At 35.6% G+C, this 14,660-nt stretch overlaps 2 protein-coding genes across 5 annotated transcripts; both read left to right on the top strand.

Annotated features, from left to right (window-relative positions):
* Positions 1 to 1,351: 1,351 nt before the first annotated feature.
* Positions 1,352 to 3,725, top strand: LOC135079697 (uncharacterized). 2 transcript variants are annotated; one of them, XM_063974308.1, is made up of 4 exons: positions 1,352 to 1,582; positions 1,796 to 1,938; positions 2,548 to 2,762; positions 3,075 to 3,725. In XM_063974308.1, the coding sequence occupies exons 1-4, from the start codon at positions 1,537 to 1,539 to the stop codon at positions 3,238 to 3,240; spliced, it is 570 nt and encodes a 189-aa protein (XP_063830378.1). In that variant the 5' UTR covers positions 1,352 to 1,536; the 3' UTR covers positions 3,241 to 3,725. The 2 variants fall into 2 exon arrangements, with proteins under 2 accessions (XP_063830378.1, XP_063830379.1); XM_063974309.1 differs by having other exon boundaries at positions 2,548 to 2,778.
* A 1,262-nt stretch (positions 3,726 to 4,987) lies between these two features.
* On the top strand, positions 4,988 to 11,654 carry LOC135079700 (uncharacterized). 3 transcript variants are annotated; one of them, XM_063974310.1, is made up of 4 exons: positions 4,988 to 5,184; positions 10,014 to 10,184; positions 10,722 to 10,808; positions 11,242 to 11,654. In XM_063974310.1, the coding sequence occupies exons 1-4, from the start codon at positions 5,161 to 5,163 to the stop codon at positions 11,545 to 11,547; spliced, it is 588 nt and encodes a 195-aa protein (XP_063830380.1). In that variant the 5' UTR covers positions 4,988 to 5,160; the 3' UTR covers positions 11,548 to 11,654. The 3 variants fall into 3 exon arrangements, with proteins under 3 accessions (XP_063830380.1, XP_063830382.1, XP_063830381.1); XM_063974312.1 differs by lacking the exon at positions 4,988 to 5,184 and adding an exon at positions 5,230 to 5,357; XM_063974311.1 differs by lacking the exon at positions 4,988 to 5,184 and adding an exon at positions 9,292 to 9,416.
* Positions 11,655 to 14,660: the final 3,006 nt, after the last annotated feature.

Raw genomic sequence — 14,660 nt, 5'->3', positions numbered from 1 at the left:
TGTACCGATGGTCATAAGGGGGTTCCCTACGTTTTATCGAAAGTCGTTTCATCGAAGGTCGTTTCATCGAAGCCGTTTCATCGATTGCTCATAATCTCGAACGTACGAAATATCGAATGCCGTATCATCGAATGGTCACATTATCGAATGGTCGATTCATCGAATATCTTAGCGTCGAAAGGTTGTATATTAAAGAGTTACCTACTTACTAATAAAGTTAGTAATTCGCTGAACACTTGTTTAAAGTGACGTTTAATATGGAAATGTCACTTTAAACTACTGTTCAACGAGTGTGTAACTTTTTAATAGTAAGGGAGTTAATCATGACATCGATATAAAAAAATATAAAGTGAAAATAGCTATTGAATAACACAATAGCGTTCGGCCACGACGGCCACCAGACCTGGCTGTATGATGCACTCACGCCTTTACCTTATTGCCTTAGTACAAGCTAAATTTAAGGGTACAGGGGCAAAACAAGAAATGTCACAAAAACAAAAAGTTACGTAATGAACATTTAAATTTTTTATAGTTTAAAATATTCTTATGTGTCACTTCACTTGAAATTATAAACTACTAATATAAATACATATGACTATTACTTGTTTTTACGCTTTTTGTATAATTTCAAATAAAAATACGCGGGAAATCGAAAATATTGCCATCAAAAATATACTTTTGAATTTTAGGGATATTCCTTGTTTTGCCCCTGTACCCTTCAATTTAAAAAAACATCCATTACGGCGAAATCCAACTTTGACGTTCTAAATTTAAATCACTTTACCGCCCTTTTACTATTTTGGTGGTTTGAAAACGCATTTTCTTGATACTTAACTTAATACTTAACCACATGTCATTAAACTTGATAGTTGGATATTTTATGTTACGGAAAAAAATCTGGGTTTAAACTAACTTAGGCTGAGTTGCACTACCTAACTTTGACCGTATCTATGACGATAACCGGTGTTTTATGTATAGAGTTTGATAAATTTTTGACGTTTGTCACAGTTAAAGTAAGATGGTGCAAGTCAGCCTAACGTCACCTTCCATATTGCCATCTATATTAATAATTTCGTCAAGGGGTACGGTAGACTGGATCGAAACCTTATATGAATAACAAAGCATAAAAAAATAACGATTTTGAGTCGACAACATAAAATATATCCGCAAAATTCGGATAATGAAGAATTTCGTTAAATTCCGATGGCATTGACAAACAAACCGCTGTCGCCATCTTTAGTAGTTCACCATCCACTCACTATGCGATCAACGCCAAAAGCTGGGTTGTCATCGATCCATAAATAAATGGAAATCAGTGCGTTTCGCGATTTTTATAATCTTGATGATAATATACTCTTTGTTATGTGTTTTTTCTTTAAACCTGGTATTGGCCGATTCAACCACAAAAAAAGAATATTAGCCATAACCTTATAAGTTGAAGTTCAAATGTCAATGTCATTTAGTTTCGCACAGTGATAAATTCCAGTGACATGCAATTTTTGTAATGGTAAAATATTTGTAAGAAACTGCAAACAAATGCAAATGTGCAGTCGATGTGTGGAATGCGACAACATTATACTCGGTAAGCGGCTTAATATTTTTTTTATTTAACCCGAAAAATAATAATAAATGACCACATGCATAGCCTGTGTTGAGTTGTTATCAACATAAATACAGAAATAGACACGATTTTTGCACCGTTTTTTCTGATAACCGAATAGACTCCTTCATGCGCAAGTTCCACTTGAGCTCGGCTGGTTCTTATTATAAATAATTGTGTAATATATTTTTGCAGATAATTTCAATTATTGCGAGTGTTGTGGCTTAGAAACAATTAGGCAGTTAAGAATAAACAAGGCTCGGGCACTATCAAACCTTTTTCCTAAAAAGCAAAAAGCTGCTTCTGCTGCTTCACAAGATTTATTTGATGACTTTCAGGTAAGTTAATAGTGTAGGTCACTGAGTAAAGTAAAATAATAATAATAATAAATAAACTTTATTTATCTTTCACAGAGGTATAAATAAATATAGAGGTGGGAGGATATACCTACACCTACTTACATTCACAATACTTATTATTATTTGAATATTTGTCTAAAAATAAAATATATTTCTCTTATTAAACTCAGTTAGCTCAGATGGAGCGCGACAACGGAGAAGTCGAGGATGTAGGGCTCAAAAACTGAACTCCGACAAACGTTACTTCGACATTACGTTACTCCGACACTACTGAATATCGACATGACTTTACTTCGACACTACACTACTTAGACAAAGGCGAATATCCTTTGTCGGAGTAGTGTAGTGTCGAAGTAAAGTCATGTCGATATTCAGAAATGTCGGAGTAACGTAATGTCGAAGTAAAGTTTGTCGGAGTTTACTTAGGTAGCCAGGATGTAGGTTCAATTCCTGCATGTGGTGTATTTTTTCATCACATCTTATTAAATTTGTTTAATAAGAGTAACACAATATAGCATTAAAAATTTAAATTAAAACTTTAAATTAAAGCTTTAAATTAGCTATTCATAAATATATTTCTCTTTTAAGGTTGATAACGAAGAGTTGACGCTAATCGAGGATTCATTGATGATTGATGATGCTTCTTCGGACAACAAGAAAAAACAGCTACTGTCAGTCAGCAGTGATGATGCTTCTTCGAACAACAAGGAAAAACAGCTGCTGTCAGTCAGCAGTGATTTTATTTCTTTAGAAGAAGAAGAGAAAGAAAACATATCAAATGGCGGGCAGACCCCCGAAAAAACGTAAATATTCAAGCAGGTTTAGTACAGAATATCAGCCCCCCAGGACTAAGCACTTTTTGAAATAACACCATTCAAGTATCAGTACATTCAGTTGGTTCTATGATTTATGAATGTGTTCAATGTCAAGCACTTAATTTTTTAGGTGAAAAAATTAAAAATCATTTTGAAAATTGTTGTCATAATGGGAAGGTATACATAGACCCAGACAGTCTTAAAGCCAATTCCAGAAATATTATTAGCATTTTTTGAACCTAACAGAACAGATGAAAGTGTTCGACAATATCTTTACACTGAAATTCCGACACATTTCAGATTTATCCATGGACAGTGGCAACCACGAATATCTCAGTCAGCGGCTGATAAAGTAATTGCAAGGATGTATAATTATTCCTTTTCTGATCGGAAACGATATTATCTCCGGCTATTACTTCTTCACGTCAAAGGGCCGACTTGCTTCAGAGATGTTAGAACTTATTAATATGAAAATATTATTTACACATCATTTCGAGAAGCTGCTCAAGCAAGGGGGCTACTTTTTGACGATCAAGAATGGGAAAGGTGTTTGGATGAAGCAATTGGTTTGAAACTTCCTCGGCAATTACGACAGCTGTTTGCGTTAATTTGCGTGTTTTGTGAAGTAACTGATCCTAATGCTCTTTGGGAAAAATTTGCATCACATTTTATCGAAAACTTTACAAGATCCCGCCCTGAAATATAAATAATCCAAACAGTTGGCTTTACAAGAAATTGATGAAACATTAAAACTCCACGGAAAGAGACTAACAGATTTCGGACTTCCGGAGCCAGATATTGATGAAAATAGTATTTTCTTATCTGATCCCGTTTCTGACTATTAATAAGAGTTATTTACATAACCTATATTAACGATTGAATTTGATTGTTTTGTTAATTTGTCTTAGTTTATTTTGAATGTTGATTTAAAATAAAAATAATTTGTGTAAAAACATTTGCAGTTTGTATTTACCATATTTATTGAACACAACTAACGAAGCTATATGAATCTATATTTAATATTTTTTGAGAACCGATGACTACAGAAACATCTCTACATTTTGCACCTAGAATTGTGTATCATGAGTCAAATTGCACCCGAGCGAAGCCGGGTTTTCATCTAGTATTTGAATAAACAACCTTTCGACACTAAGGCTGGGTTGCACCATCTTACTTTAACTTTGACAAACGTCAAAAATGAGTCAAATTCCATACAAAAACCACCGGTTATCGTCAAAGTTACGGTTAAAATTAGGTGGTGCAACTCAGCCTAAGACATTCGATGATTCGACCATTCGATAATGTGACCATTCGATGATACGGCATTCGATATTTCGTACGTTCGAGATTATGACCAATCGATGAAACGGCTTCGATGAAACGACCTTCGATGAAACGACTTTCGATAAAACGTAGGGAACCCGGTCATAAGGCGTCTGGGTAAAAGCCATAAAGTCATGCAACGCGAAAACTTTTCAGCAATTTAGCCTTTATAGTTATCAATCAAAATTCTAATTCGAAATTAGCAATTCCTTATTTTGCTGACAGTGCAAAGTTAGAAAATTATGGTACCGCGGGGCGTGTCGCCAAATTCTAATTAGTCCCCGGCCGTGGCTGGCGTGAGCTAGTACGGAACCCGGCGACACGCCCGCGCCCGCGTCCCTTGCAGTTGTTATTGAACCCTAAACGGGACCACAAGCCTTGCGAAAGTTGGATGGTCACTGAAAGACCGAGATTGATGCAGGAGATGACTTTTTTTTCCTTTTTTTTTAGACTACGTTTGCGTAGTCTTTTCGTGAGTGACCAAGATCTACCACGTCATGTTTCTAATATATAAAGTTTATAGCAAAGGTAAGCAAAAAGATGCCATTTTCTTAACTGCAAACATGTCCGTTAAAGTTTTAATAATTAATTTTGTTTAATTATGTAAAAATATTAAGATTTAAGCTAGATGGAAGATGGTTACTCCAGTTGCAAACTCAAGTCTACCGCTCTACATTTTTTGCTTTCTTATGTTCCATTGTCTCTGGAGCTTGGATCTTTGGAGTTACTGTTTTATTCTTTTAGATATTTTTTTCCTTTGAATGGTCTTAGCTCCTTGCTTTCAAAACAATATTCATTCGTAGCACTTCAGTCATTCAATCTTCACAATTAACGTTACATCTAAAGTTCAAATTCCGCAGTTCTAAGATCAGTACAGTCGATTTTTCCGTTGGCGCTTGTCGTTTCCGAAGCGCGTTAAAACAATAATATATTTATTGTCTAAATATTAAATATGCATATTATAATATACCTACCCACAGTACTTTGATACAGTCAGTGGCATATAATCTTCGATGTTCGTCAGAGCTCGCGATACTGTGACCTAACATGCGACGTTCTAAATATGGAGTCGCAAGAGTTAAGTGCGGTAAGCTAATTTGTATGCTTTTCGTTATTTTTGGCAACCCAACGATTCTAGATTGTTCGAGGATTCGAGATTTCCTTCATAAAAGTTGTGACGCAATTTACTGACGATATGAAAAACAGTTTTGGTGATTTGCATTTGGAGTTAAAAGTTATGGTTCGACGATAAAAATTGCGGTGAGTAAGTAACATAATTCTTGAATGTTAGTGCAAAATAAATGCGCTCTTTTATTATTGACTAGACTATTTATCGATTACATTAGTTTGATTACTATAATAATGTACAAGTATTATTTTAAGTTTTATATACGATTTTTCATTTTTCCACGTGCTAGATAAGAACAAATCATTTGCGACTAAAATTTTTGCTGCTTATTCTTGCGATAAACTAATATGACTTTTATGATTTTATGCCAAAGATTGATTTTAAAAGGGCTTAGAAACCGATTTGCCTATAAATCCCCGCTAAACTTTAGTTGTGTCAGAGTATAGTCATGGGATCACTCTGACACTGGTTTTCAAGAGGTGCCGCTAGGCTAGCGGACTGTGGTTACAATTTATGTCATGTATGATATTTCATCTTGAAATCATAAAACTAATCTTTGTGTACTTTAAATATTAGGATAAGTTATTAATCGGATTCCAAGCCCTAATCCCACAATACCGGGTAGTATTTTCTACGTAGAGGCAGCGGTCGCACGAAGGTTGGAATCAGCCACCATGGCTTCCTTTTCTTCTTCTTTATTATCTAACAAGCATTTTATACAGTTCATAAAGTTTTACATTTAAGATACAAACAACAAGATGTAATATTAACTTATCTGTACGGTATTTTGTACTTTGTATTTGGCTATTTGTCTTGTTATGATCCACATGAGATGATGAAAAACGTATTGGAAGATTGTCTCCATTTTCATCTGTTTTCTTGTGAAAATGTATTAAATTATTATGGCGTGTTCGATGAAACAAAACTTTAAATTGAATAAAACTTGAAATATAGAGACGTTAGTCAGTATGATTATAGGTATATTTTCTGGTAATTTGTTTGTTTGTCATGTCGTATCACTTTCGTTTCTTCTGTCAATAAACATGCCTTGTAGCGTGACTTTGTTCGTTCGATGCATACAGCTTCGTTATAAAAGCCTTGATTGCCATTGCGTTATTGATAACAGTTATAGGAAATGAGAATTTCATTTCCGTTTCATGCTGTGTATTTAGTTATGACGTCGTAATCGTGACGTCGGTTTTCCTGTTGTTGCTTGTATTCAAGTAGTTGTATTGAGATTGTTTGGAAGAATGGTCCGTTGTGAGGTGGTTCACATGCAGTGTCATAAAGGTTCGTTTTTAAATTATGTAATTTAAGTGTTAAACGTACACACACATTACAATTGACTACGCACTCTAGCGTTTGTTTCATGAAACGACATAAAATTAATGTAGATTCACACACCACTCTCAAGAATTGATTAGAGTCTGTAAGTACGAGTAATTGGTATGGAAAAGAAACTCATTGCAGACTTGTATCTAGTTTTGAGTTCGTATCATAATAAGGGCCTACATTCGACTCCACTGTCTATGTTATAAGAAAAAAGCCTTGAAAATATTGCTGAAAAGGCCATATCACATAAATAAATCTAAGTAGGTATTGTTTTTACTAGAAATGTAGGCACGAAGTCAAATGTGAAATGAAAATGTTTCGTATAAAAGGTTTTAAAACGAATTATTTGAATAATATTGCAATTTATAAAGCGCGTAGGTATTCCATACGAAAATATAATGTTTTAGGCTGGATTGGCGTGTTTATGGAATCAACGTCTTAAAATCGAAAATAGAAAAGGCATAAGATGTCGTAGCGATAAGTTTTACATAAGGTCACAGCGTGCATTGACGTACACATTTTATACGTATTTAATAATGAGAAGTCTGTGATACACACACATTTATGTACAAAAACGACGAGATTGTAAATATACAAAACGGTAAATATGCGACGAAACAAGCATAAAAATATTTTGTCTTTTACTTACTTACTCTATGATTCGTTTTGACCTGACGAAAATGCTGGAATCAATGTTTGTGATATCGAAAACTAGACGCAAATGTTTGTGCCAATAGCCGAACATTGGACGCAGGACGGACACACAGCAAATGTCAGACAAGGACAGACAACACAAGTGATATTTACATAGAGCAAACATGCCCAGTCCTAGGGACTGTACTCACTCTGAGCCTCTTTAGAAGCGATCCTAGGCTTTTCTCCGACTTTTTTCGCCAGAGCTCTGGCAGTTTTACCGGCTTGCTCAACCCTGGCAGGTTGGGCATCTAGATCAGGTAGCAAATTGTTTAGTCTCTGGTTTTGTTTGTGTCAATTCTTAAATTGTTTACCTTTTTATAAACATTTCATTGTGATTTTATACTTCATTGTTTTCATAATGTTAAACCTAATGTACGGGACAAGTAGAGTCATGTACTGTATGAACAAAGGTTGAAAATTTCGATAAAAGTTTCAATAATTTACTTTTCGATAAGAATAGAAGAACAAAATATATATTTTATGAAGTATTTTTGAATAAATAGATCAAAATACATAATGCTTGTATGTAAAATTAGTGCGGTTGGTTTAATATTGTGCTACTTGTGTTTTGTCTAGTATGTACATTGTGGGTAAAGTGAAGGTATTCTATGTACCTGCTAGAATACATACGAGTATACAATGCACCTTTGAAGTCATATAAAAGGTTGAGAGAAGTATTTCACAAAAATGAAATGGTTAGTATCAGAAATGTAGAGTGTTTATGAAAATACTTACGCTATGTACGCTATAATGTTCACCTTATGTAAAATAAATCTCAAATAGTAAAAATAATAGGTGAATAATGATAAATAGATCATAAAAGTCTTAAACTATCAGTGTATTTAGTGAAGTATTATGTAACTGTAAGATAGGTACAAAGGTAGTTTCGGGTTTAAACAAAGCAAACCATCTTGATGTATGTGGATTGGCAACAATTTGTCAAGGGTACCAATAACTTTATGTATATTAGTCAAACCTTATTAACATACCTTATCTTTGACTATGAAATTAAAACGATGGTAACAGAGATATAGATACATAGGTACAATGGAATTTTCGTGCTCAGTGTACCTAGCTTTTGTGTATGTATCCTTAATAAGCTAACTCGAGTATTGTAACCATAATAAATGGAATAAGTAACGTTTCAGGATAATATGAGTTTTTTCAGGAAGTTGATGTTATTTTCATTGACTGTACTTTCACAAACTGCACGTATTTGACTAACTTCAAAAACAGACCCAAAATTGGACATGTCAGCAATAAGAAAGTTGAAGCAGTACTTCATCATCATCATCATCATCATTTCAGCCATAGGACGTCCACCGCTGAACATGCCTCCCCCAATGATTTCGACAATGTCCGGTTGGTGGCGGCCTACCTCTAGCGCCTTCTTGCTACTTTTATGAGGGAAAGTTGTACTTATAACTAATATTTTTCCAATTTATTCTGAAAGTTTTCGAGACTTGAATATGCCTGGGATTTAAAACTCGGGATCCCGGGATCAAAGCTCCAAGTATGACGAAATGAACTGTTACATCTGAGATTACATTACATAACAATCAATATGAGTTACATATTACTGAAGAGTGCCTAGCGCATAGCAAGTTGGTTGTTTGATCAATATGATAGGAAATGTTATAAGACAAAAAAGTATGTGTATTTTTATATATTTAGTATGTTTAGGTAGGTTATCAACGTATTATGGGATGTTGTATGTAATATTTTTGTGTAAAATAGTTTCATGTCTTGTATGAGGATCTCCATCAATTAATTTCTGACTATTTATGAGTGTGTACTTCGCCTAATGTAGTTTTTATTTAAATGTACGCAACTCACCTTTTTCGGAGCCATTACTGCATGTAAATTACTTCAACCACATTACCTTTCGTAAAAAATAATATATCCCTAAAAATCAAAACTCGTCCCAAGAAAAGTTTGACAGTTTCGTAAATAAATTTGACAGGTTCTAGCGACCCGTAGCAGTGCGCGCGCAGGGCGGCGTTTCCATGGCAACGGGGGCGGGCCGCCCTCCTCCAGACTTGCAAGGAGTGAATTCGTCACTGTGTTTTGTTACCTGCTGGTTGCATTCGGTGTTTTTACTAGATTTTGTGCCAAGAAATCTTGTTTTAAGATATTCAGAGTGGAATTCCTGCTGATTTAAGGTAAGTTCTTGGTCATTTGAGGTAGATTTTCGGCGTTTGATCCGTTTTTTATAAGAATCGATGTAGGCATTGCAAGGTCATATTCCCCGGGCAGGACGATTGCAGCTTTATCGGCTGTTAATACGAGATGAATCATTACATTTTGCGTTGCGTCATAGCAAGGATCGATAAAATAGTGTAACCGATTGGCTGGGTAGTCAGCTTCCGATTCCTCCCAGGTGAGTCGACGGAAAAATTACGCGTAGATACGGAAAATTGCATTTTGTTTTCTAAGAATGCACTTTTCAGTACACTATTACTGCTTTTCATTAGATGTTTTGATAACTGATGTTTGGTGACATATAATTTGAACACCAAATTAGCCATTAGGGACCAAATAAATCGATTGTTATTGTCTTTGTTCTCTACGTTTGTATTGTTAATCTTACGGTACAATAATGTAAATTCTAACCAGATTTCAAGTCCAAGATGACTTACACTTCCCCAAATATAAATTACGCTTTTAACATGAACTTTTTAGTAATACTTGTTTTCAACCAAAATTATGGCGAAAAAATGTTAAAAATTCTGAAATGCTGATTTAATTTTGTTCTCCAGGGGACATCTCCAGCTGAGAAGAAGTCCAAGATGGCTCTGGCAGGCAATTTCGACGAAATGCTTCTTCCGCTGTACCCAGAACCGGACGACAGCGGCATCGACAGCGACAACGCTGAGTCACAGCAGCAGGCAGCTTCTGTGCAGCGCTTTGAAGAGAGGTTCATCGCTAATGTACGACTATGATCTTGATTCTCAGAAATTCCTGAAGCTTGCACAGCGAGTTTTTGCTCATATCTCGTTTGTTTTGTAACTATTATAGTGTAAGCTAAGCTTCGCTAGGTGTTCATCAAAATAGAGCGACGAGTGAGGCTAGAAAAATAAAGTGATTATATTGAGAGATCTTAATGGGGTGTCGGCGCCTCTGGTCACACTTATAATCGGCTGTCGGCCCGTTCGAAGCTGGTTGGTGATCACTGTACACTATTTTTCCGGGCAATGAGGGCTGACAAAAAACCTGACATTTCTAGTCTTTGTATAAAATGCTGGAACAACCGATTAAAATCCGAGTCCAACCCCGACAAGTAGGAATGAGCTCTGAGCTGGAAAATTTGCGTTACTTACATCAGCAGTCCAAACGATACAGGCGTAGAATGCTAACTCCATCTGTCTATCTTTAAAAAAGCTAATGCTTTCGAAGGAAATGGGCTTCTTTTGTTTTCCTAATTAAGCAGTTAGCTTTTTATTTACTCTATGTCTTTACTTTTACAGCTAGATCTTGCTGCGCTTCCCCGTGACGGCAAGGGCTGGTGCCAGCGATACAAAGAACAGAGGAACAACACTGGGCACGGTCTAGCTGTATGTATTGACACATTTTTTTATGTAGGTATTATGTAGGTAGTTAATTTGTTAACAGAGCTTACAGAGCGAACTTGGTGAGATGTCTTTCTCTTTTAAGATTATTTGCGAATGCCTATTATAATCACACACACACACACACACATTGAACTTTGTACTTCCGCGTCATCTCCGTGGCTAGGGGGTAGATTTTGGAAAGAAATTTTGATAGATCAGTCAGTGAATAAATTTGTCTTTTATAGTACAGAAAGTCTTTTCCTATGAATTCCGAGTACAATGAGTTCGAAAAAAAAAGTCTTTTCTTCGTAAGTCACGTTTAGCCGATTGAAATACCAAGCCTTATAACTTACGTCCGTCTCAAAACGTTTTATTTCAAAGAACCCTTGAACAAATTACAGTAGGTACTCATATTACCGGTCTTTGCTGATTGCAGAAAGGCATCGAGGACGGTCATCTCGACCCTTTCGACGTGGACTGGCCGATAGGTCTCCGCATGCCTCCTACGGTCCGGCAGCCGACTTTCGCCGAGCCTCGGCGCAGCGCTTCACCTCCTATCCTGGAAGTGGAACTCACTGCTTCTGAAGAAGATGAGGAGGACGATGTGCTGGAGCTAGTCATCCCGATGCACCAACCGCGCTATCAGAGGGTGCCGACCGACTCGCCGACTAGAGCCAAGCCGACAACTAAGGCAAAGATATACAGATTCTTCTTGAGCTTGCTGTGTTGCTTCCGCAAGTAAATTGTTGGGTGTAAGGCTTGATTTACGTGGATCTATTCCATGGTTCTCATAGAAAACACTCAAACAAGTACGTTCTTGCCACTTTCTTATGCTTCAACTACACCAACGCGTGCATCACATCACAGGCCAATGACAGGTCGCGCGACCTATGACAGTTCATGCGACCTGTCATTGGCCTTTGATCGAGCCGTGATCGCGCCGGCGATGGCGATCTGCACGCGTTGGTGTGGTTGAAGTTTTACTACAGATTAACTAATTGTTCATGTTTCCTAATTACTGGCGAAATCCTTCTAGCAATATCTGTCTAGGGAAAGAATCTTTGCAATCTTAATACGATATTCCATGTACTTCTTCTTTCTTGACTTAAATGTCCCGACTTTGATTCTGCTTACAAAGTTATTTTTAGTAAATAGTCAAAAGCTTCATACATTTCAACCATAATCGATTCACGTAAATCAGCCCAAATCGTTGTTACGACTAGTAACGGTCAATCAGGTAAAGTTAGTTGAATCAAATGTTTACCAAGACTTCTATGTAGGTACCTACTACTAGACAGGCTGTGCTGAATTGAAATATCTAATAAGTATCCGGTTCAACATGAGCGAACGAAACTAGCAGATTTGCCGTGAGTCCTCACGATCGTAACTAACTCATATAATTTCATGAGAACGATGTTAGTTCTTTCTTACTGCATTATCCTGCAAATGTTCTTTCATCGTCCGGTCATTTAGTCTCTCTCCACTACAGAAGCACGACCTTCTCCTATTTATCAGGATTTGGCCTGTAACCTACTCCGCTGACCAGACACAGATTGCAAAACGTGAGCATATTCCCACATCATCACAATATGTAGAACCCATTGGGTACCACCATATTATGTTTCAAGAAAACACATTATAAACCGGCCTACGCTGTGTTATGATTTTTATTTCTCAACAGCTTGTCTATTACTTACTTAGAAGTCTTTGAGTGTTTATTGTTCAGTTGTCAGTGTTAGGATCCATGATGTTGTCAGTAGCACTACCAGTAGGGTCGTTATATGCATTTTACATAGGGACTGTGTTTGCTTTTGACAAGTTAATTTTAATTGAATCTCTTTTAATTTTAACAACAGCTGGTTAAGGAACGAGAAAGGAGAAAATTAGTAAACCATCCTTGTGTATTGTTATTCACCATGTAGGTAATGCGTGCAAGATGTATGAAAATAAGTAACATGATTAAGTATAGGATTTAAAGTCAGTGGAAAAACACACAATCTACTCAATATTCTTAATCGTTTAATTTTCTCTAGGCGACTTTTTATACATGATAGCAATTTTATACGTGGAGCTAGCAAAGTTGAAAAACATTTTGTTGGTTTCTAGATAAAAGTCGAAAATAAATATTGTAATATTGAGTAGATTATAGTTTTGTGGTGTGCCTAAAATTATGTCCTATCTAGATATCTTTTGTAATTGTTGGGCAATTTATAACACTATTTATTTTTATATTTTATCTAGGATACGCGATGAAACTTTTTGTAGATGTATTTATTTATTTTAATGAATTCAAAGAAGGACGTCCAATCCTCTATTATGTTACTTTCGTTTTGCAGTCCCGTATACTTAACAATAAATGTTTAAAATATATAGGTATACAATATAATAATGGTTGTTATCTTAAATATCAGTCCTCCGAAGTCAATTTCCTATACACTTCACCAAGTTTATGATTTAAACTGTACTTGGTCAATTCATAATTTCACAAAGAATTATCACAAACATTTCTAGACAAGTACTTGATAATTTGTATACGTAGATAGTGACATTAAATAAACCATATCAATAATGGTTCTATAAGATTTCTAGGGGTTCCGCTTGTTAAGGGAAAAACAGGGAAAATACAATGTACGCTATAAGTGTCTTTGTAAAATACGAAATTAATAAAATCCAAAATTAGTCCACTTTAGCGCATGTAACAAGCTTTTTATAAAACTTAACGCTTTTGTCGAATTGTTATGGTCACATGAACGTGTGGGCAACTATAATACACTCGTCATCAAATAAATCGCACCTCCCGCGACAAGCACATATCAAACGTATGCATCCCCACTTCCCACCAACATTGGTACCATTAGAAAGCCTAGTTCTAAACTTCATTTCATTAAAGGAAAGGTTTTTACCCCAAAAATGTGTCTTTAGAAGGATCCAGAGTCACTTCTTAAAAAAATAGGTAGTTACGCTTGAGGCAAACACGTAAGATCATTATTTGGTTACATGTATAACTAACGTGACCATTTATTTTCTGTGCCAGAGCGGGACAACTGAGGAATAGTTCTAAAAAAAAACTTGCGGAATTATAAAATAAAACAAAGTTTTGGGAGTTTTACAAGTTTATAGAAGATTGAATAACACAAATTAAATCACTAAACACTAAACAGTTAAGTATTGGGGTGACTTCTAAGTCGTATTTTTGTATTTGTCGGCGGAACAAATTTGTTTTAGAATATCGTATCTTGTTTTTAGATAACTATGGAACTCACTGCATGATTTATTTATATTTGTTGTTGTTACATTTAAAAACGATAGATGCATTCTTAAAGCTAAAGCGGGACGTTTTTGCTCTTGCGGGGGACAGCGGGACAGACAGTCTGAAAGCGGGACAGTCCCGCCCAAAGCGTAAGTATAACCACAAAAATTGGTCTACTTGGTCCCAGAGGTGAGCCCTAAGTGAGGCCTTTTTTCAAGTCACATTTATGGTACCTATTAATTGTTTATAAAAAAATTAAATGTGCTTTTCTTTAAATTTATTTATTAGGCTTTCAAATAACACCAATATTATTGGGGCACCATGATTGTGTCAGAAGAAAATCTTTAAAGTTCGCGTCGCGGAAGGTGCGATTTATTTGATGTTGAGTGTATTCAATTGGTTTTTAAATCATGGCATTTATTTATGCCTATTTAAGATTTAATTTTGTATATTGATAAAGGCTCTACTCTAACTAAAAAAAAAACATATAAACATATTGGTAACTTATAATTATGTGTTAAAAATATTTGTATTTTGATATTTTAGCGTGTGAAAGACTGAATGGTGCAAAATTGACTTTTTTAAATCTTCTTACAATAAAACCT

Source organism: Ostrinia nubilalis, chromosome 17 (assembly GCF_963855985.1).
Source record: "Ostrinia nubilalis chromosome 17, ilOstNubi1.1, whole genome shotgun sequence".
Lineage (NCBI taxonomy): Eukaryota > Metazoa > Arthropoda > Insecta > Lepidoptera > Crambidae > Ostrinia > Ostrinia nubilalis.
This window is presented reverse-complemented; position numbering and strand designations above follow the sequence as displayed.

Coding starts and splice junctions, on each gene's coding strand:
- LOC135079697 (XM_063974308.1), top strand. CDS start 1,537: ATGCAAATGTGCAGTCGATGTGTGGAATGCGACAACATTATACTCG. Junction 1,939..2,547: donor ATTTATTTGATGACTTTCAG/GTAAGTTAATAG, acceptor TTCTCTTTTAAG/GTTGATAACGAAGAGTTGAC. Junction 2,763..3,074: donor GGGCAGACCCCCGAAAAAAC/GTAAATATTCAA, acceptor GACACATTTCAG/ATTTATCCATGGACAGTGGC.
- LOC135079700 (XM_063974310.1), top strand. CDS start 5,161: ATGGAGTCGCAAGAGTTAAGTGCG. Junction 5,185..10,013: donor AGTCGCAAGAGTTAAGTGCG/GTAAGCTAATTT, acceptor TTTGTTCTCCAG/GGGACATCTCCAGCTGAGAA. Junction 10,185..10,721: donor AAGAGAGGTTCATCGCTAAT/GTACGACTATGA, acceptor TTACTTTTACAG/CTAGATCTTGCTGCGCTTCC.